We start from the raw sequence: 26,114 nt of genomic DNA, 5'->3' as shown, positions 1-26,114 counted from the left end.
CTTCCTTGTACTGAAACGTAAGTGCAATGATGAATAGAGCAAGAAATGAGCCATTCTGAAAATCAAACAGCATTTTTATTATGATTATTCTGTCAAGGCTTGATAGACTGAGCAGTTAGAAGAAATGCTTTTTGTCAGTTACATAATTCAAGATAAAAATATCAGAATCATTCCTACAAATACTTTTGTTTGCTCTACAAGTAAAGCAAAGGACCTTTAGTACAAGAAGAGTTACACTTGTAAGCCATCTGAATTGGGCAGTTTTCAACTAAATTTCTCATCGTCTAGTTTTAGAACTTCATAAAAGGAACTTGGAGCGGTTTTTCTGCTGCACGCTTCAGGGCCAATGCGTAAGTATAAACCCTGGCATCCACTGCAATATGTTCTTCTGCTATGAGTTCTGGAAGGAGAAGAAAATAAAAAAATTAAGTCCTTTACCAAAACAAAGATGTATAGCGCTCCAGACATGAATTCTTAATGCGACCACTAACTCTGTTACTTGGCCAAATCTCTCTCAGCTTTTTGTTTAAGATACAGTATTCTAGGATGAGAAATGCCATGAGGAGCTATGAGAAGAGAAGCTAAGGGTTTCTTGAGGTTCCCATTAGTGCATTTAATGTGTCAGAAAGCTCTTACCATCAATTCTTTGCAGTAGGTCATTCTTTGGAAGTGAAATAACTTCCACAAATTCTAGGAGAGAAGAAAAACATTTTATGCACCTTTAAATTAGTGAACAGCAGAGGAAGTCTACCTCAGTGTCCTGTATCATGTAAGTCAGAAGGGGAAACAAACTAACTGGCTTAATGCCATCCAGAAGCTGTGAGCCTTCGTGTATCACAAAAAGGCAGATTACATGGGGGAAGGCAGCGACTGGGGTCATTAAAAAACAGGTTTGGCAGGAAGAAACTGGGAAAGAGCTGGGAAAAACAGTATTGCTGACAGCTGTGGAGGATAAGAATCCTTCTAAAAGGAGACCACCTCCCCTCTGAGAATGGAAAATACACTGTTGAAGGGGACTTTTATTTGGCTTATACTGGTACAGTAATGGATTGTGGATGCGTTTGAAGACCAAAACAGCACAAAGGGTTTGTTCTTGATGAATTTGTGTCGGTTTACATCTCCCCTGTCTATCTCAATTAGTTGTCTTTCTGGCTTGACCTACTGCTGCTGTGGATTCAGTAATTTGTATTTCCTGAGATACTGGTGCTGTAGGTGCAATACTTGACAATAATTGATGCAATAATGCCTCACAGGAATTTTCATGTCTAGGCCAAAGTCAGTCTCATGCATGTTTGATTAGGGTCGGGAGATTAACCAAGCCCAAATAAAAAACAGGTTTAACTGACATTTTCTAAGTAAAACTTGCCATACGAAGATCACGCTTGACCTTACTGTCAAAAGGAGCAGTTACATAACGTACCTCCATCATCTGCAAGTAAAAAATAAGAGTTTTGAAATACACTAGAGTTTACAACTGAAAAGCATTTTGATAGCTGACTGATTGTGAATGACACTAGTTACTTCCAGGGTCAAGCCACAACTAAGAGGAGTATCTAGGTTCAATAGTGCTTATGGCACTCACTGAAGTTTGGCACCCAAATTTCTCATTCTGGGTGTGCCAACACCTAACAATTAACAGCTAGGCCTCCCCACTGAATTTAGCAAAGAAACATGGCTCTGCTCATCTAGACTGCAGGAGATGATTTGAAGGATGTACAGCATCTAAATCAGCTGGGACAGAAGAGATGCAGTGGTAGGGATAGTTCTTTTAAACTCATTCTTTTGTTATCTTCTCAGAATTTTCAAACAAATGGTACAAAACTCACCAAGTTTTTGCTTAGGTCTTGTATTCTCAGCCTCATCTCCATTAATGGTGACGCTCACAATGTGTGTCGTGCTGTTTGACAAACCTGGGTCCAAGCAGAGAGCTGCCAACAAGCACACGTAGAGGTTAATTTTTCAAAAGCAGAAGTCTGGTACCTCGATGTTTTAACAAAAGCTTTCAAATGAATATACGCGATACAATAGAAGAACATATATTTGGCATACGTTCATGCTGGAAGAGTGGTGAAAAGTTTGTTATCGCATGTTCTTAAAAAAAGTAATGTTTCTGTAACTCTCAGCTCTTCTACAGGTTCCTTGTAAGACTTGATTTCAGCAGTTAGGTTTACTTTCCATTCCACAGACTGAAGATTAAACTGTAATTCCCTTATAGACTTCTTCAGCCTATTAGAGTTTAATTTTGCCATCACCTGTCTCCATCTCTCTCAGTCCCCAGCACGCAGCTGTACCCCACAATCAAGAGCCAAGTCTCAACTGTAATGACATTTACTTGAAATCATATGTAAGCTGCCTCACCTTTCTACCTGCCTTCTCAAGTTTTACTTATGATCCTCGTTTTGCCTTTGTTTTGTTTTATGTAGGAAGCATTGGATTGGTAACAATCACGTTCCAAAGGCTCTCTGGATTTACTCCAAGTATTCTCTCCTTTTTTTCTTTCCGGTTGGAGAACCTGAGTACCGTCACCTCTCCACAACTGACATGAGGGTGACCTCCACTCAGACTGCATCATGCAGCTATTTTTACTCCCTAAGTTCATGGATGTTGTTCACATTAAGTCCAGCAATTTAGACCTTTATACTAAAATGCCAAATCACAGCTTAAATAATTGGGTTTTGTATAAAGGATCCTAATTAATAGCAAAGTTGTCCCCTATAGACATGAAACTTTTACTTTAGTCCTGTATGTTTAACAGAAGTTCAGCAACTGACTCATCAAGGACCAAAGTCTCATTGGTACAGCCATGGGATACTACTCTGCTAATCTGTGTAGACCTTTCTGCACAGATTTTTCCCTTGGTTTAGAGCATTTTAGACATTTAGAGTACCTGTCAAAGACAGAATTAGCTTTGGGTGGGAAAATAAAAAAAAAGCAAAGACCTGGAGTACATTCAATGACTTCCCCCTTGTACCCAGTTTCTTCCTCCAATTCTCGCAATGCAGCGCTTTCTGCAGTCTCATTTTCCTCAATGAGGCCTGTGAAATAAATAATACACAAGATCAATTAAAAAGCTCACACTTAACCACAATACCCATCCCAAGATCTAATCCAGCTTTATGGAAGAGGTGAAACATCCTCACGATCCTATTTTTACAGAGGGATAAACTGAAGCGTTAGTAAGGATTCCAGTTCCTGGATTCATCATGCTGCTGCCCACATCTTCAGCTGATTATCTACAGAAGCATGCTACCTTCCCAGGAAATGGCATTAATATTCTCATGAGGGAAAAAAGCCAAATCCTTTCACTCTTAGAGAAAGGAGGAGTGGAGGGAAATGCAATATTCTACTACCAGACTACTGTGCAAAATGTCTCCATTCTGCTAAAATGAACTCATTTTGTATTCTTCATTATCAAATATTCCTATTTCTGAATAGTACACTGAGCTAGAGTCACCACAGTTTTCTGGTTAGAGCTACTTCATTAAGACTGACACTCCAAGCACATCTGAACACACTTAAATGTCAGCTTTATGTGACTCATCTTAATGTTTCAGTCACTTACCTGCAGGAAATTCCAAGCAATAGCTGTTAATTGGGGGCCTGAACTGTTTCACTAGGACAATACAGTCGTAGTGGAGAGTTCTCTGTAGTACCGCTATCACTGCAACACCTACAAATAGCACAGAAGACACAAGTACATAGAATTTGAGTATAGCACAAAGTGAGTATTTAGTGCTAGATCTGGAAAGGAACCCAAGCACTGTTACTCTGGGCATTAAACGTTTAGATGCCTGCTCCAGAATCCCAAAAAATGAATTTAAGCTCCTTATATCATGTGCGGTGAGAGATAAAGCCCAAAATAGGATCTTCAAAGTACCCCAGTAAATGACAGGCACACGTACCAAGCAAGACCGAGCCTCAGCCCACCAGTATCTAGGGAAGGGCTCTCCTTCCTGCAGAGACTGTTTGGAAGCCATTGTATGGAACCCCCTCCTACACTCCTTTCATGGATAAATCATGTCCCCCTTCTTTTGCCTCAAGAGGACCATATCCCTAGCCCCTACCAGCAGACCCAATTCACCAGTCTGTGAGCCACTCTGTATCAGGGCATCCATCATGTCTTTGAAATTGCTCCATTGTTCTAAAGTGAATACAATGATCTTTGGAAAACACTCCTACCAGTAAGGTTCTGATTCTTCAGCACTTAAGTTAGCATTTCATTAACTCAGCGGTATAGCAAGCTCTGCTGAGCTATTTGTTCCACACCCTCATTCATTCAGAAACAGGTCGGCTTTAAGTCTGCACTGGGAGTTTATCAGAAGAACTTTCACAGGAAAAAATGCAAACAAAAAAAAGTCACCAGTGTCTTACCGTCAGCTGAAACACCCTTTTTGTTGCCAGTACGCTTTACAGTTTCCCAAGTTCTATTTAACACAGAGAAAAGAACAAATGAATACATAAGTCATCTTCTACCCTTGGTACTTTCATTTAAAAGCAAAATATACCATCACAGAGTGAGGCCCCATAAGAAAGCAGCTGGCCTTAGGCAGGCCTTGTCATATACTGGCACTATAAAATGTCTGTTGTATAATTTTGTTTTGCCTACTTAAAGGAGGGAGAGGGAAAATAGTTAATGATTGTTTAAGATCACTAAAAATAAGTGGAAGACTTAATGATTGTCACGGAACAGACAAGTCTTATAAAAGTGATTCTGGAAAAGTGCAAAATAAAGCGATTTATATATAAAACATGTCAGATTTTGAAAGACAGTTTTGTAAAAAGACCACATGCATTCTATCTTTTATCTTGCTTTTGCATAAGGTTTACAGTGTAAGTTACTGTGAACTCTCAGCTCAGTTACTTGAGCACACAAGGAGTACATAGACAAGGAATACCAAAGCTTCTCTCTCAAAATAAGCAATGAGATGAGTAAAAACCAAAAATCTACCAGCAATAAAAATCCTTTCACAAAAGCTCCAATCTTTGCTATTTTTTAAAAGGATACTTTGCTGATGAATTGGGAAGCACTAGAGAAAGCAATCAGTACAGAATCTAACATAAGGGGAGAGAAGTAAAGCCATGTTGTCACATCTAGATAAATACAGCAAAACTAAAGCATACAAAAGAATTGGACAGGCGTGATAATATACAAGAGGACAGGAATTTGTCAATAGTATGCACGATGCAGCACCATCAGCAAGGAAAAAGGAGCCCTTAATGAAGAACCAGAAAAGCTATGAGACGAACTCTCTGATCATCACAGTCTAGTTGCATATCTAGAACTTGCTTTTCTGCATAGCGTCTTTACAAGGAACTGGAAAAGCAAGGTAATTCAGGGTCCAATGTACCCAAAAGGATTTAGGAGCCAAATTCAATCCCACATGCTAGCACATCTGCTAGAGTGAGATTTTTTTTCTCTGAACAGTACGAACTATAAAGAAATTGCACAATGAATAGATCTCATCTTGTGTTGAGTAATAGGTTTGTAATGCTCATATTCTCTAGCCTGGGGCTAGTCCATACAATTGGGAACATTACAGGAATCCGAAATGCCAGAGACAATTACCTGGTTTTACCAAAGGGATCAGTATAAGTTGTTTCTTCAAGCTTCAACCATTTTCTTTCTACAATTACCTAAAATAAAGAATTCTTTGTTAGATACATTATAAGATTAATCCCAAAGATACGTGGGGGCCAAGGGGACAAACAACACAACTATTTTTGGATTCTTTTGCAGACAAAATCTCAGCATCAGAATACATGCAGGAACAGGCAACACCACTCCTGTAGCTAATATGGAAAAAATCATTTACTCGAAGTTCTCGAATAGGAATAGAAAATAAGCCCAGTAACTTTTCTTAACGTGACTTTTATAACCAAGTTTCAATTAATTCAGTGGGATTTTATGTACTGGAAAGTCCTCATCTTTTTAGAAGAATTTTGCAAATGTCACATTTCAGCTGAAAAAGGGTCACTGGTCTGCACAGACTTCAGCTACGCCGGTGATCACAAGTGCCCACTTATCAGAGAGCATGGCCTAACAGCTAAGCATGCAAGACTGAAAACAAAACTTTTGAAACTTTTCTTGCCATGATCTCAGACTGTGGCCTTGCGTAACCACGGTTTTCTGTAACTGCGAGCAGTGATACATACCTGCCCTTTTAGGATTTCTGAGAGCTGCTGATGCTGCTTGGCATTAACATTATTACAAAATGTCTTTTCTGAGCTAAATGAGTTTATTTGCCCTGGGATGTTTCCTCACCTTTTATGTAATTCCTTTAAAAGGGAAAAATCCCTACGTATCAGTGCAGCAGTTTACTTCTTTTAATGTAACTTGTATTTTAAGCTTTGCTAAAGGTATCGGCAGACAGAAAGCTTGTCTCCAGAATTTTCTATCAAGCTGGCCATGGGTCTGACCACAGAAATCAAAAGTAATCAGTAAGAACAAATCACTTCCTATTGTCTAAAGCGACACACTGCTGACAGCAACAGAGCAAGCATAAGCAAGGGGAAAAGAGGATCTGGGGAAAAAGCACAACATTAAATTGTAGCAAAGGATGAAGTCCAAGAGGTCATTCATGTGGTTGGCACACTACAATCCTCTAGTGCAGGACAAGGAGCAAATAGGGCCTGTGTGGCCATATAGATCTTGAACTTAAAAGTGAGAGATTCACCAACTAAAAAAAGAATAGAGAGAAATGAAATGTAGTATATGATGCAGCTATAAGTAGAGTACAAAAGCACAGTACAGCATCAGCTGGAGGCAGAAGGCACATCAGAAGTGATTCAGGTATCCAGTAAATTGCAACTGAGCTGGATGAACTCACGTAATTCTTACAATGTGTTCTTCAGAACAATTATTTTGATAGGCAATTGAAATAACAATAGCATTCCTATGGTTGTAACTGTGGCAACACGTATTTTACATGTAGGAGTTCTAGCATTTATTTTGGGAAGTGTAATATTTCCACGTAACAGGAATTGGAAAAGGAGAGCTACATGTTCTCAAAAGGGCTTTCTAATGGCTTTGTGGTCACAAAAACAGCAGGAAAGGAAAAGATGAAGTATATCATGCTCATTACAGGTAAAAGTAGTATTTTGGTTTGGAGGCATTCAGGTATATTTTAAATAACTTTGTTTTCACTCCTAAATCACTGCAGAACTAGAGTACAGGAAGATCCAGAAAACAAATAGATGAAAATCATGTTCCATTGGTTGTCTCAGGAGAGGAATATATATACTTCAGTTAAGCAAACACAGCCAAATGTTTTGTGTTAATGAATTTTTTTAAACATTGCAGAGAACACAAAGAACTAGATTATTGATCGTAGTCCCATATTGCTGCAGCATTCAACAGAACTGGCAGATCATTTCCCCGTCACCAAGTTATTGTTTGTGAAGCAGAAAGGGGAAAATGGCTGAAATCAGAACCACATCACTGTCATAGGTTTTATGTGTACAAAACAAACAACGTCAAACAAAGTGTCTTGTTTTTAATCAGGTATTCTTAAGTACAGCTTTTGGCCTCTACTGTCATGAAGAAATAATTTAAAAGTACTGTAGGACATGTAGCATAAATATTTACAATAGAACTGGTTCCACAATCCTCTAAAGTTAGGTGAAACCCTTGCTGCTAACAGCCTACAGGGTGAGAAAACTAAAAGTTGCCAGGTTTCCCTAGAAGAGAGAGAGAATTTTGTCACCTGCCTTGTCGGGTGCCCAATTAAAACCTGCGGAAACTGGCCCAGAAGCATAACTTCTGCTTTGCTAAATCCCCTATTTAGGGCTGAAGGACACTTTGCAGGATGTGTTGCACTTACCGTACTCAGTTTTAGAATGAGTTATTTTTATTGCTTTATTTCTGTTTCTCTATCTATTACTCTGATGGGCAAGTAACATCTGCTTTTGCTTACAGCAGCCTGACTGTGGGAACCCAGAAACACGAAGAAGGAAATAAGATCAGCTGCCACTTTCATGGAAGACGATATTCCAACATCAGACCATGTAGTTACTGAAGAGTTACAGAACCACTTTTAATATAAAGGCCACTGGCAGAGGCACGGTAAATACTCTCCTGTATTAATCCCATAAAATGACTGAAAAAACTAAATAGCTTAAAACACGTAAGATCTAATTACAAACTTCCAATGACACCAAAGAGTACAATATTCCAAAGAAAAACTAAGAGGCATTATGGAAAAAAAAAAAAAAGAAAAGAGGATAAAATGAAAAAGTTACCTGCAAAAACACAGGTCTTAATAGAAAACCCAAAAAGCTTACAAAAATGAAACCTGTTATGCTTGAGAAATATTCATATTAAAAAAACCAACCAAGAGGAAGAGCCATAAATATATCCCAGCAATGTGAGTCTCTTCTTTCCTGAAAAAGGTTTGTACCTTGAAACCTAAAGAAATTACAAGACTGTGTTCATTGCAAGGGAGGAGCGCTGGATAAAAGAAACTACATTTGTTTTATAACAACAGTGTAATGCTGTTGCCAAATCTGCCTTTAACACCAAAGATTAACTTTTAAGAATTCACTTAGAAGAGAACAGAAACAAATACAGGCAGTTTAAATTAGGGTGAAAGTGCTCCTAATAAGCACCCAGAAATACCTCCAAATTCCTTCCTCAGGACCTGATATTTTCTGATTCTGTGAAGATGTGAGCACAGTATTTTTGAAAAAATCTTACTAACCCCTCACTAATGTCTTTAGAACAGCAATTATCTAAATTTAAACCCTTTCAGAAAGCATCAAAGAAGGTACAATCCTAAATGTTAAGGCAACTCTTAGTGGTTCATCATCTTAAAGGGACAGAAAACAAGGCTGAGTTTCACATATAGTCTCTCAGAGGTATCAGCATTATTTCTCAACATTGAAAACAGCCTGAACAAACAATACAAGAAACAGCTGCAAAATCCAAAAAAATAGAGGAAGCTTAGAGTAATGCAACATTGTCGATTTCTCTCTCTCCATTGATAATTTGTATGATTATTTCAACAAAGAGAAATGCCACCTTTTTAAACTGTCTGACCATCAGGAAGAAGTGTTTTGTCTATTGAACAGATTTTACAAACATACAGCATCTATAGCATTTCTTACTCTACACTTACAAACATTCTGATCAGTCTCAAATAATTGTTATTTAACAACAAAACACGTGTCAAAACCAAGCATATTATACCTCTTCTTTAAGGACGAACTGTCTAGCAGTTTTTGGAACTTCTGTGGATGTCTCAGCTGCCATTTTCAGGAATGTCGGGCTTTTCCCCTCCTGTGCAAAGTCCAGATTACTATGAAATAAAGTCAATATTTGCCTTCAGAGTAAAGTTAAAAGGTTCATTTCTGCATTCTACATTAACAAATAAAACTTGCTGGAGAAAGTTAGGGACATGTGATGGCAAGTGCAATTCACATTTTCCGCTCCACCTGATGGTTTCAGAGTCAAATAATTCAAAGGAGAAGTGGGAGTTTGGGTCAAATCCCTGACTTACATAGTTGTAATAGTCCTATCAGCTGCTGAGTAGCTATGCTGGCTAAAGCCACCCTCCTTAACTATTCAAAGGTCAGACACAGACAGAGACAAAATTGATCCATTTCAGTCAAATTGTTTCACTCTGATCTGGATGAAGTGCTGTCAACGCAGCATTACCACAACAGGACTAAGCACTTCACTGTGAAAGTGGAAAAGAAAACTTATACCAAGAGGACTTCAGTGGTAAAAATTGTCTGCTATTGAGAAAGAATCAGAACTAGAACCTATTTCCACCTTACACACATCACAAATAAACACATAAAAGACTCAATCCTTCCCCCAAAAAACAAGGTCAAAAAGTCACCCATGTGTTGCAAGTCTAGGTGGCACGTGGAGTTAGCGTGACCAAAGCACGTCAGTCTCTCTTACTGGGAATGGTGCAGCTAATACCATGCCAAAGGCAGTTGAATACATGCCCAAAGAAAGACTCTGCACCTGCAGCTCAGTGCCTCAGCCTGCATCCTAACGCTCCGTAGGAAGATAAGATTGTCCACTCACTCTCTCAATCCAGTTCTAGATGAAAGGCACACCAGGCAGCAGAAAAATACGATGCATTAGAGATTCACCATTAGTCCCCTGTCTCACTGTGGAGCTATGGGCCACTTTTCAGCACAGAAACTCTTATTCCAAGGAAGCTCATCTCTGATACTAAGTTGTAGTACTGAAGTCCTGAGAATCAGCATGAATCATAAGCAAAAAGACAGTGCAAAGAAGCAAACCAGTTTAAACACCAGGAGAGATGAGATAATCTTAAAGATCTCTATCACTCTTAGCATTGATGGTCATGAGCTTTCCATAAAGTTAACAGGAATCTTTCCGTTGACTTCAGCTACAGTTTAGTAAGGCTCTGTGGGGTCTCTAGCATTGAACAGTACCTGAAATACGTGATCACCATCTCTGTCATACCCAATTTTAGCACTCTTATTTTTTACTTTATCCTTTTATGATAACATCTACTGCACATTTGTGAAACATTTAAAAGCATGGAGCAACAATCAGCTTTCTTGCATATTAGATTTGCATTTAATTCCACAAAGAAGTTAAAAGGAATAGGTAGTACAAAATATTTCTGATTATCAGCAGGATTAAAACTAACGTACATAAATCCATTTCCTCACTATGTACACAGGGCAGGCTCTTTCTTAAGTCTTAAGACAGTCATGTTGCATGAAGTAGGTCGTACTAGTCAAACGTTCAAATCGTTTTTACGTAACCTAAGTCCTGAAAAGGAACCCTGACCTATTAAACCCAATTCTGTTCTTTCATAAATACGTTCTATAATCCTTTCTCAAAGCAATGAAGCTCCATCTTAAAACTGTGTAGGTTTACTATCTGCCTTACTATTCACATGAAAAACTGTTCTAGAACCTCACTTGCTTATCTTCCAACTTCTATCTCACATTAGTTCAGTTAGCTGTTACCCATTTGTTCTTGAGCCAGCAATGTCTCAAACTCTCTTCACTTAGGATTTAAGAGCTGTAGCTGGATAATGGCCATGGTCTCTTGCTGTGACTGTAAAAATACAAGATCAAGCTTTCCACCAATTTATGCAAAAGAAGCACAGCTCAGCATAGCAGTTCCAAGAGGTTCCTGGTCATCCAGAAGAAACAGTCAAAGGAGGCTCTGAGTGATGACCTGTCGTGGTTTAACCCCAGCCAGCAACTAAGCACCACGCAGACACTCGCTCACTCCCCCCCCCCCCCCCCAAGTGGGATGGGGGAGAGAATCGGAAGGAAAAAGGTTAAAACTCGTGGGTTGAGATAAGAACAGTTTAATACAACAGAAAGGAAGAAACTAGTAATGATAATAATAACAATAATAAAATTACAATAATAATAATAAAAGGATTGGAATATAGAAAACAAGTGATGCACAATGCAATTGCTCACCACTCACTGACCAATGCCGAGTCAGTTCCCAAGGAGTGATCACCCCAGGCCAACTCCCCCGAGTTTATATACTGGGCATGATGTCACATGGTATGGAAAACCCCTTTGGCCAGTTTGGGTCAGCTGTCCTGGCTGTGTCCCCTTCCCAGTTTCTTGTGCCCCTCCAGCCTTCTCGCTGGCAGGGCAGTATAAAAAGCTGAAAAATCTTTGACTTAGTCTAAACACTACTTAGCAACAACTAAAACCACCAGTGTGTTATCAACGTTCTTCTCATACTGAATCTAAGACAAAGCACTATACCAGCTACTAGAAAGAAAATTAATTCTATCCCAGCCGAAACCAGGACATGCCCAAAGTATACAGCTTTAAAAATACAAAAAGCTCATACACCTAGCTACAACAAATTCACCTCCTATGTTTGGAAAGAATTACAGCCTTTTTGATGACAATGTAAACATATCAAGAGAGTATATAGTGAAACATACCATAGAATCACAGAACAGTTTGGGTTGGAAGGGACCTTAAAGATCACCTAGTTCCAACCCCCCTGCCACGGGCAGGGACACCTTCCACCAGACCAGGTTGCTCAAAGCCCCATCCAACCTGGCCTTGAACACTGCCAGGGATGGGGCATCCACAGCTTCTCTGGGCAACCTGTGCCAGCGCCTCACCACCCTCACAGTGAAGAACTTCTTCCTTACATCTCATCTAAACCTACCCTCTTTCAGTTTAAAGACCTTACCCCTTGTCCTATCATTACATGCCCTTGTAAAAAGTCCCTCTCCAGCTTTCTTGTAGCCCTCCCTTTAAGTACTGGAAGGCTGCTAGAAGGTCTCCCTGGATCCTTCTCTTCTCCAGGCTGAACAACCCCAACTCTCTCAGCCTGTCTTCATAGGAGAGGTGCTCCAGCCCCCTGATCATCTTCATGTCCCTCCTCTGGACTCACTCCAACAGGTCCATGTCCTTCTTATGTTGGGGGCCCCAGAGCTGAACACAGTACTGCAGGTGGGGTCTCACGAGAGCAGAGTAGAGGGGGCGAATCACCTCCCTTAAGGTGATATCCTTGTTAAAAGTTTTTCTTTGATAGGACTGAATAAGTCTTCCTCTTTTAGTCTCCCCTCACAGGAAATCCTGTTCCATTGATCATACTAATCCTTCTACAGAAGTTTGCAAGCATCGGTGTATCTTTCTCAAATGTGGATTACCACATTTGTACCCTAAATCCCACAAGCAGCTATAGTAATGGTTTGTACAACAGTATTAATACTTACCTGTATCAGTTACAAATACATAGGAGAACCTCCTCTCATGGCAGAAGCTGTTTTCAACACAGCTTGCCCTCTTCTGCAGCAGACAGATTCAAGTGTGGCTTGGAACTTAAAATAACAAAAAAAATATAAGCTTCAGTGGTTTGAATTATCACTAAAATCTAAGACAGGTGAAAACAAGAGAGAGGAAGACCCATCAATCTCAGCTTCTGTAGTTTTGATCTCCTCCACAAGTGGGTGCAATAACTCTATGTACAAGTGACATTTTAAAAAGTTCCACCAAAAAAGTAATTTTTTCATCTAATTCATCTGACTGTATAGAAGTGAGAATTTCTGCATTAGAAAGCTGAAATACCATTTGGTTAAATGAAGGCTGCAATTCTGCCATCTCACATCAGTCATACTGTCAAGGGTGGCAACACCTTTTGTTCATAAACAAAATTAGCTGCAACTGAAAGTTAAACTTAATACTACAATGTTAGGTTTCTAAAGCCCTATGTTGGGTTTCAGAATAGACCTTATCTTGCAGCCCTCAGACAGAAAGGTTCTTCTATTTCATAAAATTACCACTGCATTATTTGAGTTAAAAATGCAACACAGCTTACACAGTAGCCTGGGAACCTGACTACCTGACTTACGATTACATGAACTCTACGAATATAAATTTTTAATAGTTATCAGTGCAATCTTAAGAATATGGCAATGTGTCCACATTTATCAGCCGCCTTAGCACAAATCAACAGCACTTGAACCACAAATTATGGGGAAAAAAAAAAAGTTTGGCCTGCTTCTACCTTCTCTGATGATTTTTGTGGCTAGTATTACAGGGTACTGCTGGCAAATTATGCTACTTGTTCCATTTATTTCATGTGGGGGTCAAACTCAGCCCTGAAAAAGGCATACCATTTATAAAACGTGTAACTTTATTCCCACTGCTTAACCCCTTATTGAGTAGCTTCCTTTCAAGGCAATGCCCAACCATTCTACAGTTTCCAAATTGTCCTTCCCAGTAATTAAAATCTTAAGCTAACTGAGGCCTGTGAATCAGCTCAGAGAGTAGCCAGGCTATCAGGGCTTTACATTAACCTACCCAAGTCACGATAGATGGATTAGTGTTTCTAAATCACTTTTCAAAAGATATACTCTAATCCAAACTACACATCCCAGCTGAGAGCAACCAGATTTAATGGAAGCTCAGCAATGGTGTCCTAAGGCAAGCTCAAGATAAAACAAAATACAGGGTTTCTTATAAAGAATGTGCAAAAGGGACACTGGCAGTGTTTTACGCACGATTTAACCAACAGCACGCTGAGATAAGTGTGCTGAAGATAAATATCGCTAAAAGCTCCTAAGTCACTTTAAACTTGTTACTATCAGTCAGTGCACTTGCATTTCAGCAATATGATTCTAGCAGCAAAATCAATTAATTAGAAGAAGTTGATGGGAGAGAGGGAAAAAGTTGCATTTTTGTCATGGTATCTAGCAGCGTGGATGACCCGCTCAGCACCAAATGAAACACGGAAAAATAACTGGTTCTCGCCCTGCAGGACAGACAACAACAGCAACAATAAACTTGCACAAGCAGAAGAAGTTTAGCAGCATCTCCGTATTGTTATCGACCTTCCAGACAACTGACGTGTGAGCGGGCCTGGGGAGACAGCCTCAAACGGCAGAAGCGAGAGCATGTGAGGAAAGCATCAGATGGAAACCGCTCGGCCCTCCACGCAGGGGAGACGACGGCAGAACCACGGTGCTTAAAAAGAACACATTATTCAGTTATTACTTGCGTCTCCCCAAAATAAAACGAAACGCAGCCCTGCTGGAGGTGAGGAGGCTCCGTCGCCTCAGAGCTCCGCTGTAACGCTGGAGAGATGAAACCTTACAGGAGCACATGCAAAGCCAGAAAGCAAAGCCGGCTAGGCGGGGAAAAAAACACCCGCCGCTTCCCTGAGGCCACCCGTGTTTTCAACGGAACCGCCTGGAAACCCCGCGCTGGGGCCACGCACACGTACGGAGGCCTGGAGAACGGCCCGACAGCTGAGGGGAGCCGCTGACCGGGACCGGGACCGGGTCCGGGACCGGGCAGGGCGGCGGCCGAGCTGAGGTGAGCTGAGGCGAGGCAGCAGCCCCCTGCGCCGCTGAGGCGGGGCCGGGTGTCTCCGCGCCGTTGTGCGCCGCCGATGGCGGGCCGGGTGGTGCCGAGAGCTGCGGGGGAGGTTCCGGCAGGAGCGGGAGCTTCCGGGAACGGCGGGGCGAAACGGGCCGAGCCGGTACTGGACCGGACCGGGCCGGGCCGGGCCCGGTTGGTTTCGAGGGTGAGGATGAAGAAGGAGCAAGTGGTGCACTGTCAGTTCTCTGTGTGGTACCCGCTCTTCCGGGCCGTCACCATCCGCAGGTGAGGGGAGCGGTGTGGGGCCGGGCCGGGTGTCGGCCTAGGCCGGGCGAGGGGCCGGGAGAAGCGGGCGTGAGGGGAGTAGGGGAGCTGTGTGGGGGGCGAAGGTGGGGAGGCGTGTGGGGCTGGGCTGGGCTGGAAACGGGCTTGTGTTGGGGCAGGGTTGGGTGAGATACAGGGGACCTGTGTGGGGCGGAGGTGGGGTGGAGGTGGGGAAGGCTTGATCGAGCTGGGGCCTCGTCCCTACACCCTGAGGGGGTGTTTTGGGCGGCCCTGGGGCCAGGCCAGGCATCCCTGTGCTCCCTGCTCTCCTGGTGGGACTCTGTGCTGAGCACCAGCTGATAGCCACATCACTGCTGTTCCCGCTTAGTTGCTCGAAGAAACTGAGGCTGGATGCGCCCAAACCGAGTGGCTGAGTGCGTGTTTCTGTGTATTTCTGGAAGCTGTAGCAAATTCTGCAGTTTCTAAGGTGCTGTGGCAGGTCACGAGATGGTTACGAGAGCTACCAGTAACTCAGGAAAGTCAAGCTCAAGATAGGTGACCTGTTGGCTTAAAAAGCGCTGACATCAGGCTTTTAGTAATCAAAACCTTTAATCTTTTATAAGTTTTAGTGTTTAGCACATGCATACGTTTGGCAAGTTTAGTGATAGTCCTGCATTTTTGGAACGTTCGGGTGGTATAGGCAAATTTTGGTTTGGACCTCAGAAGGGAAACCTTTAGTTTGAACAACACGTTGTCTCCTCACTAGCCACACACATTCTTTCTTTGAATTTCTTAAAGCTTTGAAGGAGTGGGCCATTGTTGTGCATTTCATCTAAAATTTTTGCCTCTTTCTCTTCTACTTCTCTGGAGGGAAAAGGGGTACTGCTTTTTGGGAAGAGGTGAGATGGGAGAAAGAGAAATGGTTTTTTTCGTAGTATTAGAGAATAAAACATACTGTTATTGAGCTATGTTCTATTAAAAAACAAATTCTTTTTATTCAACTCTTGTTACTTTTTTTAACTAGTAATATAACAATAAATAATAAAAGAAATTATCATGTTTCTTCCAGTGTTATACTTCCCCTACCAGAGAATGTGAAAGAATATTTGTTGGATGATGGAACGCTTGTCGTTTCCGGAAGGTAAAGAGTGTTTCCCCCCCACACTCCAAGTATTAATACTATTTTATATTCACAGTGCTATTTTGTATACACATACTATATTTTGCGTAGTGAGTTTTTAAAATTTGACTAATCTGGCTGCAGTAAACCTCATACTGTATGAGCATGTGAATGGGCTGACTGTTGCTGTTAGTAAAACTTGGCTTGCTGGTGCCTGATGCAGATCCTAAAATCCATTTAATACACTTTAATACTTCTAGGCCAAGTAGGGGCAGTTCCTTCTTTTTTTTTTTTCCCCACCTCTCCTTGCAGAGTCTACCAGTCTCTTGGTTGCACAGCCTGCTGGTTTGTGTTTGGTTGCTTTGGTGCGGTTAGCTCCAGTTCAGAGGCTTGGTCTGTCCCATGCCACTCACATGCCTGCTGCCTTATCCAGGGGTGAAGTGGCATTACCTGAGTTTAATTCTCAATAAGATAGGCGATATAGAAAATCTTGGTAATTATTGAGTTTGTATAATCCTTTGCATACATATAATCCATGCATATGACGAGGCTGAATGTCCTGTACGTATACCTGTGCCAGGATTTTGGATGTAGAAGAATGAGGTGGATAGATATGAGAAACAGTTGGTAAGAACCTAGGGCTTGTTCTTTGTTTTCTGCTTAGAATCTCACTGTATGGCTTCCTTGTAAAATGATTATTGCAAGCATACATCTTGTTAATGGCCAGACTCAGAAATCAGTCCACACTTCATCATTTCCTAACTGGTAGTTTGCCTCTCGCAGAGCAACCAATTAGGCTGTGAGTGTAAGGGAGCTATGTCTAATTTCTCAGGAACCAATTTATGTAAAATTGAAGCTGTTGTTTAAACACCTTGTAAAGATGAAAGGTCTTTTTCAATTTTAAAACTCCTTTTTTTAATAAAAGGTATCCAGAAAATTAGAATTGTTTTTAAAACCATTTTGGATAAGAATTAATACTGTCACCTGCTTCTGCAGAATTATGCAGCTTATTTAGCAGCAGCCATTTATTTTTTAATAAGACTTCAGAAGAGCTGAAACTTAGGGTGTGACTTTACAGGTATGTTATACAAACAATTTCTGCTGTCTTCTTGTGGTTTAACCCCAGCAGCAACTAAGCACAATGCAGCCACTCACTCACTTCCCCCTTACCCTGTGGGATGGGGGAGAGAATCGGGAAAGAAAAAAAAAGTAAACCTTGTGGGTTGAGATGAGAACACTTTAATAGGACAGAAAGGAAGAAAATAATAACTATAATAATAAAATGACAATAATAATAAAAGGACTGGAATATACAAAACAAGTGATGCACAATGCAATTGCTCATCAGTTGCCGACCGATGCCCAGTCAGTTCCTGAGCAGCGATCCCCCCCCAGGCCAACTCCCCCCAGTTTATATACTGGGCATGACATCACATGGTATGGAATATCCCTTTGGCCAGTTTGGGTCAGCTGTCCTGGCTGTGTCCCCTCCCAACTTCTTGTGCCCCTCCAGCCTTCTCGCTGGCTGGGCATGAGAAGCTGAAAAGTCCTTGACCTAGTCTAAACACTACTTAGCAACAACTGAAAACATTAGTGTGTTTTCAACGTTCTTCTCATACTGAATCCAAGACAAAGCACTATACCAGCTACTAGAAAGAAAATTAATTCTATCCCAGCCGAAACGAGGACATGTCTTCAATGGAATAATGGACAACTGTATAATTTACTTATCTTTTTAAGATGTTTCCAATTTAAAATTCCTTTTAGAAATGAGTTTTTCTCTAAATTGAACTTTCTTAGCTAGAAGTGAATGTGATCTTCTTGCCTTCAAGGCCAGGATCCCTTTTAATCTTCAGTAAACTGGTATTTGACCTCTAGATCTCAAAAACTAAACTGATAGTTTAATCCCTATGGAAGGGACTGCAGCGACTTAGCTTGTTGAAGAGTTGACTTTTGGCAGGGCCATACATTTGAACTTACTGTTTGCTACACTGACTTGCTGTGAATAAATCTTCTTCAAGAGCTTGGTCTTTTCCTTTAAGGTCTTCACACTCAGTTATATTGGCTAAAGAACTTCAAAAGTCACCTAAAACTTAAAGGGAATGTTTGCAGTCAAGTGCTTTTTCCCCGATATGCTAGTGTTTACAACTGCAGATCTCACCTGTGTAGAAAAAGGAACTTTTCAGGAAGAAGCTGATGACTATGTATCCACTTTCTGCAGGATCTTCTTTTCTGTGTGCGGAGTATGAGGACACTCTCTTTTCAGAACCAGCAATTCACAGGTCAACATCTGAAACTCAAGTTTTATAAATTTTTATTTGGAAAAGGAGTATGGAGGCAAAGCATAATTTAAATTGAACTTGTTTTTTAAAAAAAAAAAAAAAGTTTGTTCAATTTGTGCTTCTGTCAGAGTACAGTAAAGTTGGAAAAGAATGATTAACAGGGTATCGAAAAGCTTTGATTATGGTGTTTCCAGAGCAGAAAGTGATATGCTAATTTGAAAGAAGCTAAGTGTTTTGGGTAGGGCCCAAGTCTAATGCCAGGGTCTTCAGTTTTCTGTACTGGCTTGCTCTGATTTTACTCTGCCAGGGGTTTTGAGGCTTAATCTTACAAAAACATTTTGAGATCAACAGCTGGTAGATGCTATGGAAATGTAATGTATATGGTCAAGTCAAACTCCAGTGCTTAGGGTTTTTTTTCCCTGCTAATTTTTTGTTTTAGAGAAGATCCACCAAGTCATGCTCAGGAGGGGAGTGACGATGCAGAAGAAATACAGGTCAGTATAAAACGCAACTTAATGTCAAGTCTCTCGAGAAAAATACAAACATATAACCTTTTCTGCATAATTTATAGGTGAGGAGAGTATTTCACAAAAATAATAATCATGTGGTAGTTGCCTTGAAAAACTTAAAAACATCATTATTTATACTGTGATGTCAGGGAAGATTTAAAATGCTCTATTTCTATGCTCTTTCACCGAAGACTTTTTAATTTCTTTATTTATTGATAATTGCATTTGTAATAACGAGTAGGGAATGTTGAAGGATGTTAGAATTGAACTTAATGCTGTTTCATGCCCTGAAGAATTAGAAGGAGGAGTGCATTTGGAAGAGTTTTTTCAAGAAACAATGAAAACTTTCTGAGGCTATAATAGCTCAGAATGGTATTCTAGAAGAAAAATGCTGAAAAATGTTGTAAGTGCAAGGTGACAGAAGGTACAAAAAGGAGATGAAAAATATAAGGGAAACTAATGGATCATGGGTCTAAGGACAGAAGTGCTGGAGACAAGCTTTGGAGAGGGAAGACTGAGTTCTGAAATGTCCAAGTTTGTGATATAAATCACAATTAAAATATAGGTATCATCTTTTATCCATACTTTAGAACAGTACTTCTGCTGAATATACAGTATTTTTCCTGTCTTAATTTACAGTCGTAATAATTGGGAAGATGGTGATGTTATGCTACAGGAGCTCCAGGGCAATGATTTGATCTACATGTTGTAGGAAGCCATGCGAACTCTGGTGTTCTCATAATTTATAAAGATGTCTCAGGAGACCAGTGACCTTTGATTTGTTCTTATTTTTAACAGTGGTCGGATGATGAGAATACTACAACACTTAAGGTAAGGTCCTGTAAAAGCCTAACATGTGGGTTTGTCAGCAGTATCCTTTCTGCAACCTTGTGATATAAACTTGTTGCCACTTAGAGATATCTGTTGCTGTATTTAATGTTTTTCAGACCACTCTAGATGGGTAGCAGTGTAGATGTCTGTAACTTTAAGAAAGTTTTGCCGGCTTAATTTTATTTAACTAAAAATAAAATGTTTTTCTTCATCTCTAACAATCACACACTTGTTAGACTGTAGGAAATGAACTGAAGTATGCCTCTAAATATAGCTGTCTTTCATTTTCACCACTCTGAATGTCTCCCAATTACTTAATCAGACTGGATGCAGAAGAAACGAAGCCCCTGCAGCTCAATTTTCACAGCTCTTCTCTTAAACCTGTGCCATTATTTCCTCCTAAGTACATTTATTTCTATCATCTTTTTTGGTTTTTTTTTCCTGTCTTTATGCTCTCCTTGCATTGTGCCTGGCTCAGAATCAGGATCGTGATGGATATGAACCAGGCTTCCTTGATCTTTTACATCTTTTTTGAAACTTGCTGTTGCCCTATCATTGTCACAGTTAATATACTTGTGTCACTTGTCTGCCATTGATACTATTACTTCAGTCCTATTAGCTCCCTAATGTTCAACATAGTGTTGTATTGCTCACATTGGATTAGGTGCAATAGAAACACAGCCCAGCTTTGGGTTGTGCATATGCCTGCACAGTATTTATAGTCTAGATTTTAAAACTAATACGTGCCAGATCTGCACACACTAGTAGCTTCAGTTCAAATATCTAAGCTTTGATAAAGTAGATGCCTTAGCCTGTAAATTATTCAGAAGAAGCATTTGGGTATCCATCTTACCTTTTGTGAAGCTCATGTTAATGTTGCTAAAGAAATAATACCAGACTTTTGAATCAGGTTTCATTATAGTGTACAACACAATAAGGAAATATGTAATCAACAGGTATGATACCCATCAGAAGGGTATAGGCCAAGTGATTTCAGTTTAGCTAGGTAAGCATTGTGTACTGTGTACAGATTGCAGCTTTACAGCTGATGTTTTACTGGGGCTGGCTGGGATGGAGTTAACCTTCAGCTGTTGCTGAACAGTGCTTGCATATTGTCAAGGCTTTCTCTTTTGTCAAGGCTTTCTCTTTTCCGAGTCTGCCCCATGCCCCTCCCCAGTGACTAGGCTAGGGGAAGGCAAGAGAAGGAGAGGGGACAGAGCCAGGACAGCTGACCCAAATTGTCTGGAGAGAGACTCTGTACCATATCACATCATGCTCAGCAATAAAATCAGGGGTAGAGGAAGAAGAGGGGTGGTTTGGCCTCCAGGGTGGCTTTTGTTCAGACTGGCAGGGCTTTGTCTTTCACCAAACCTGGAACTTTGAAAATGGTTAATAATGAACATGGTTTGTGCCAGTGGCTAGTTCCTACAAAAATACACTTACATTTGGTCAAAGACTCCATCCATGGGAAATACTCTTTCTCTACCTGAAAACTAGGGACTGCTCTGAGGCCAGTGAGTGAATGGAAATAGTCTTCTATGTTTTTAAGTGTTGCCTGTTACCAGTTTGACAGTGATGAATAGAGTGAAGAAACAGCCTGTGTAGAATGCTGAGGGGTGGGGAGCTGCATCTGAAGTTAACTGCAAGAGATGAGAATGGATCAAGTAGCGATGTGGAAGCTGAACAGAGAGACACTGGGGAACGTAATGTGTAAAGAATAGTGGGACAGGCTGGAGACTGCTGTTCTGCATTTGCTGTCAGCCTAGGGCGTTCATATCTTACTAACGATAAATCCCAGGTTATAATTCTCTGTTCGTTTCTTGGCTCAGGGTGCAGTAAGGTGGGCTGTGGTTGTGGCTATTCTGATTTGAAGACCCGCCTGAGTCATCAAGTAGAACTTGCTTCCCTTGCCCCTTCTGTATTCTGAAGAAGAATTAGAATACAGGATTATAGAAAATTCTGTGTTTAAAAAAACGTGCATTAATATTGATAGTCGCAAAGTCAGGCATTCAAATTTTAGGAAATGTTAGAATCTAGCTTGTTTGTGCAGCCTTAGAGCTATCTTCTTGTGTATATTTCTTCACTTGTATTAATCAAATGACATGATGGTAGTAACATTTCCCCAGGGAGGCTTAGTATGTGCTGGTATTACATATATAGTATGACTCCTGACTTCTGTCAAAACAAGAGGAGATTGGATCAGAATGCAGTGGATGAAGAGTTTTACCTCTTGCAGGAACAATTTCTGGAATTGACTGAAGCTCTAAAAATAAAGTAAGAGAAGTGCTTTTTCAGTTTTTCAAGTGTAGTTTCCCATGGAGACTAGGTAACATACTAAGGAAAGATTCAGAATGTTTGAAGTTCAGTGTAGGTCACTGCGCTAAAATGTGAGAGGATTTTATTTTTTTTAGTGTTTGCATTTGGGGGGCTTCAGAAGGGAGATGCCAAAATGTATGAACTTTTTTTGATCACTCATGTGGCTGTGAGGGCTTTGTTGTTTTAGAGGCATCAATTAGCTTTAACCTAGAAGTTATCTTTGAGTTGAGTTTAAAAACACTCAGGCAGAAGTAGTGTTCTTATATACTTTTTGCTATAAATCCTATTACATGAAAAATCTTTGACATATGCCTGAAATCCTTTCATGTTATTTTAAAGGTCAGCAATCTAGTTTTCTCTATCGCACCACATTCAGAATGGAGTTTATAGCATCCTGAGGAGTTGGTTTTTTTCCCGTCTTATGTTTACAATATTGACAATGTTCTTTATAGACAAATTTTTCTAGCCCAACCCATACCTTTGCAGTGTGTCCTCTGTTTTGATGCAATATATTGTTAAGGAGCTACTTTAAGACCTAGTTTAAGAGCTAATTAGTTAAAGTATTACATTTTGTAAAACTAAAGCTTAAATGAGGAGCTGTCACTCAAATTGGCTATGAATTGATTTATTTACTTTTGCTCTCTTACTGTGCTCCTAAATGCAACTAGAGAACTATTACAAAACAGAACTGATCTCTTTCTACCTTTTAATATTTTGACAGAATGCTCCAACATTGGTATTTTAGATTTTTTTAGAGATGCTTAATTCTAAACAAACTATTTTTGAAAGTTTGTTTGTTTTTAAATCTTCTTGGATCTTATTTGTATACAATAATCTACCATCAGGTATAAAACAACAGGTATGTATTTAAGGTCTGTTTATTTGACTTCCATGTTTGCCAGCTGTTGCAGCTTTCATGGTGAATGTTATGAAGTTTCGGGTTTTTCCCTGAAGTTCATGGAATCTTGCTAGCAATGAGAGTGAGAACTGGAGACATATTTTCAATGTTCTCTGATAGAAAGAATGTCAGAGTTGACTCTTAAGTGATTTATTTCTACAAATACATTATTTTTGTGGGGTTCTTGGTTCCCGATTTTGGACACGTTTATTCCTTCTACAATATGTATTTCTGATGGTATTTAGAAGATGGCTACAGTTCACTATTAAATGTATTGAAACTGATATTTGTTGTTGTTGTTGTTCTTTGTTCAGGCACCAGAATTTCCTGAGTTCACAGCTAAAGTTCAAGAAGCAATAACTTCCTTGGGTGGTAGTGTTTTTCCTAAACTTAACTGGAGCGCTCCAAGGGTAAGAATGCTGACTCCCAAACTTGTAACAGATGTTATAATCAGGAATTTTTTATTTGTTTTGTTTTATCTTGATGTATTGGAAAGTAGAAGAGACTAGTGGTTCCGATGAAGGAAGAAGTGATTGACAAGGTATCAGTGAAGTATGATACAGCAAATTGTTCTGGTGGATTAGAGCTAGGTGGTGCACTGTTTGGTGAGGCTGATGCAAGACATCACCGTCTTTCTTACATAAAACCCTGAATCCTTGTCACAGATAAAAGTATGATGGTCAGACTCTTCTCATTTAGGATACTAGTTGAAAACTTTGCCTGAGATAAAGATTAAAAAACCCACATTTTTTAAAAAAGCAATAAACTTCCCTCTAGTTATTTTTAGGTACTCTAACTATACCTTAAGGATGGGTACACCCAGATGTTTTTGTATCATATTCTCAAGGGAAACTTGTGTTCAATCAAGCATTCCAAGAAAAGTGCCTGGAAGCAGCAAGGCAAAAACTTAATTTTTTAAATGGATTTGCTCTGTTTTCAACAGAGTATTCATAAGAAAAGCAATAACTCTTGTGTCTCTTGTAACAGCTCATGAAGTTTTCCTCAAAATAAAAAAATAATTTTCTGTCTGTATTTCAAATGATCTGTAATATTTAGATAGATCTGCAGCTTGCATTCCTTCGTGCTAGTAAAGGTGCATCATTTTTGGATGATAATCTTTTTTGTTTAGGATGCCTACTGGATAGCAATGAACAGCTCTCTGAAATGTAAAGCTCTTAGTGACATCTTCCTCCTCTTTAAGAGTTCAGACTTCATTACTCGTGACCTCACTCAGCCGTAAGTAGATTTCTAGCAGACAATCTTATTTCTATCCAGTCAAAAAACCCCCCAACCCTCTGAGGGTAACTTTTCAGTTCTTTGAAAAATCTTACTCTTTACTGTACAGTAATGATAAATATCTGATACAAAAATACATATTCATGTTTAAAAGTTGTTCAGGTACAGTAATAAGTTAGTTGTTCTTTGAAGCTCCCCTCATCCCTCCCCTCCTCCTTGTTTGTCTCCCTCTGCTGTGCAAAATAAAAGACAGGTCCAATTTAGTGCAGAGAACTGTGAGGCAAATTATCTTCATTGTTACTGACTGTGAGTCTTTCCTAGTAAACCAGAATTGTTTACCTAGCTTCAGTGAACAAGAGAGGAGCAGCCTCCATTTTATTCTTATATTAATTCTCTTGATTTTAATATGCAAATGAGTGAAAAGCAAAACAGGAAGACATATTAAAGTATAACATGCAAAATGACACCATGGACTAAGACCATTTTTATTGAGTTGCTTTCCAGAGCAAATGCTGTTATAATCTTGGGGGATTTTTGCCTTCAACCCTCTTGGCATTTACTTGTTGCTACCTACCTTATTGTTGGCACTGCTAATGGTAATACAGCGTGACTTTATGTCCCTTTCAAATTTTAAAGCTGTTGAAGTTTGTGTGGCTGCCTGGAAGATGCCTGAGACTCCTGCTAACATATTCCTAGAGCTCCTTCTGAATCCGAGTTCTTGTAGCTCTGGAATAAATGCACTCCAGGAACTGTGATTAGGGATAGTAGTTACAGATAAAATTACAAATATGCTGTGCTTGGGGTTTATTTTATCTGCTCATATGAAGAGAGTACTTAATTGTATAGGAACAGTTTCCTCATGTAGTACCTGCATCTGAGTCATGTCACTCATATCTAAAATACAGCCTTTTTGTGAAAGAAAATAAAATTACTGGAATTTAATGTTCTTGTTACTATTACTAGTATTTTTTTCAGAAAAGCAGAATTTCAAAGTAAAAGGGCAATCCACGGCTTGGTATCCGAGAGATTGTTTTCCAGTAATTATTCAATGCTTATTTATATTACTGCAATACTTAGGAGACTCAATCAAATGCAGGACCCTTGTTCTAGGTGCTTTATAGAGAGTTACCAAGCATAATAGTCCTGTGTTAAGTAGCTTATGACCCGGTAAGAATTGTTCTGCCTAAAATGTGAAACCAGTTGCAATAATGCTGTGCAACTGCCTTCTTTTTTTATTCCTGCAACTCTAATAACACTCTTTTCCCCCAGTTTGTTGGTACATTAAAAAAATGATAGGTAGCAACATCCTCATCCTTATCTCTGCATCTGTGGAGTGCTAGCAAGACTGTCAGTCCAATTCTGATGCTAGGTTTTACATTATGTCTAACCTACAACATTATGAGGTGCAGAGGAAGAGACTGAGGGGAGAAACCGTTGGAGCGAGAAGGCAGTTTGAAAAGTATGTTGGACTAGGGAAACAGTTATGAGCATTGAGAAATCATGATTCTGGGATCATAGAGAATGAAAGGGATGGGGGAGATGAGAAATCTGTATTTTACATTTCAGAGGTGCACGAATAGTGATTCTCAGAAGACTTTGGTGCCTTACCAAGGAGCTTTTTTTCATGGTTCCCCCTAATGGGAGGCTAGGTGACTTGGCCAGGTGTCTTGAGGATGGTTTGCTCAGAGGGTTGAGCACTAAAATTTAATGTGTCCTTTGTTGTAACTGCTTTCAGGACCGAGTCTTGTAGGTCTGAAAAGAACGGTACACTTTGTATCACCCCTTTGTGTATATTAAATAATACAGGTATTGTATTCTACTATCCCCATGTATAAAGAGTTCAGCAAAAAGTACCC

General features: G+C 39.9%; 2 protein-coding genes across 5 annotated transcripts in view; one reads left to right on the top strand and one right to left on the bottom strand.

The window, feature by feature from the left end:
• Positions 1-53: 53 nt before the first annotated feature.
• On the bottom strand, positions 54-14,793 carry NUDT5 (nudix hydrolase 5). Of its 3 annotated transcripts, XM_052788757.1 has the most exons (10): positions 14,705-14,793; positions 12,696-12,800; positions 9,185-9,293; positions 5,567-5,634; positions 4,372-4,424; positions 3,563-3,670; positions 2,940-3,035; positions 1,818-1,928; positions 637-690; positions 54-400 (listed from the first exon to the last, which is right to left on the bottom strand). In XM_052788757.1, coding segments are annotated over exons 3-9 (501 nt in total). In that variant the 5' UTR covers positions 9,248-9,293; positions 12,696-12,800; positions 14,705-14,793; the 3' UTR covers positions 54-400; positions 637-688. The 3 variants fall into 3 exon arrangements, with proteins under 3 accessions (XP_052644717.1, XP_052644714.1, XP_052644715.1); XM_052788754.1 differs by lacking the exon at positions 14,705-14,793 and having other exon boundaries at positions 12,696-12,817; XM_052788755.1 differs by lacking the exon at positions 14,705-14,793 and having other exon boundaries at positions 9,185-9,274; positions 12,696-12,811.
• Positions 14,794-14,851: 58 nt separating this feature from the next.
• The window catches only part of CDC123 (cell division cycle 123), a 35,078-nt gene continuing 23,815 nt past the window's right edge, over positions 14,852-26,114 (top strand). The window contains exons 1-6 of one of the 2 annotated variants that reach the window (XM_052788753.1): positions 14,852-15,087; positions 16,136-16,207; positions 18,908-18,962; positions 19,776-19,808; positions 23,337-23,432; positions 24,152-24,258. In XM_052788753.1, coding sequence (XP_052644713.1) covers positions 14,873-15,087; positions 16,136-16,207; positions 18,908-18,962; positions 19,776-19,808; positions 23,337-23,432; positions 24,152-24,258 — 578 coding nt within the window. In that variant the 5' untranslated portion in view covers positions 14,852-14,872. The remainder of the gene's footprint in view (positions 15,088-16,135; positions 16,208-18,907; positions 18,963-19,775; positions 19,809-23,336; positions 23,433-24,151; positions 24,259-26,114) is intronic. The other variant, XM_052788752.1, reaches the window with a different exon arrangement.

This window comes from Harpia harpyja, chromosome 6 (assembly GCF_026419915.1).
Source record: "Harpia harpyja isolate bHarHar1 chromosome 6, bHarHar1 primary haplotype, whole genome shotgun sequence".
NCBI lineage: Eukaryota > Metazoa > Chordata > Aves > Accipitriformes > Accipitridae > Harpia > Harpia harpyja.
Note: the sequence above shows the minus strand (reverse complement) of the source record. Positions and strands in the feature narration are given on the sequence as shown.

Coding starts and splice junctions, on each gene's coding strand:
- NUDT5 (XM_052788757.1), bottom strand. CDS start 9,247: ATGGCAGCTGAGACATCCACAGAAGTTCCAAAAACTGCTAGACAGTTC. Junction 5,635..9,184: donor AGTTCGTCCTTAAAGAAGAG/GTATAATATGCT, acceptor TCTTTATTTTAG/GTAATTGTAGAAAGAAAATG. Junction 3,036..3,562: donor TTGCTTGGAATTTCCTGCAG/GTAAGTGACTGA, acceptor TTTATTTCACAG/GCCTCATTGAGGAAAATGAG.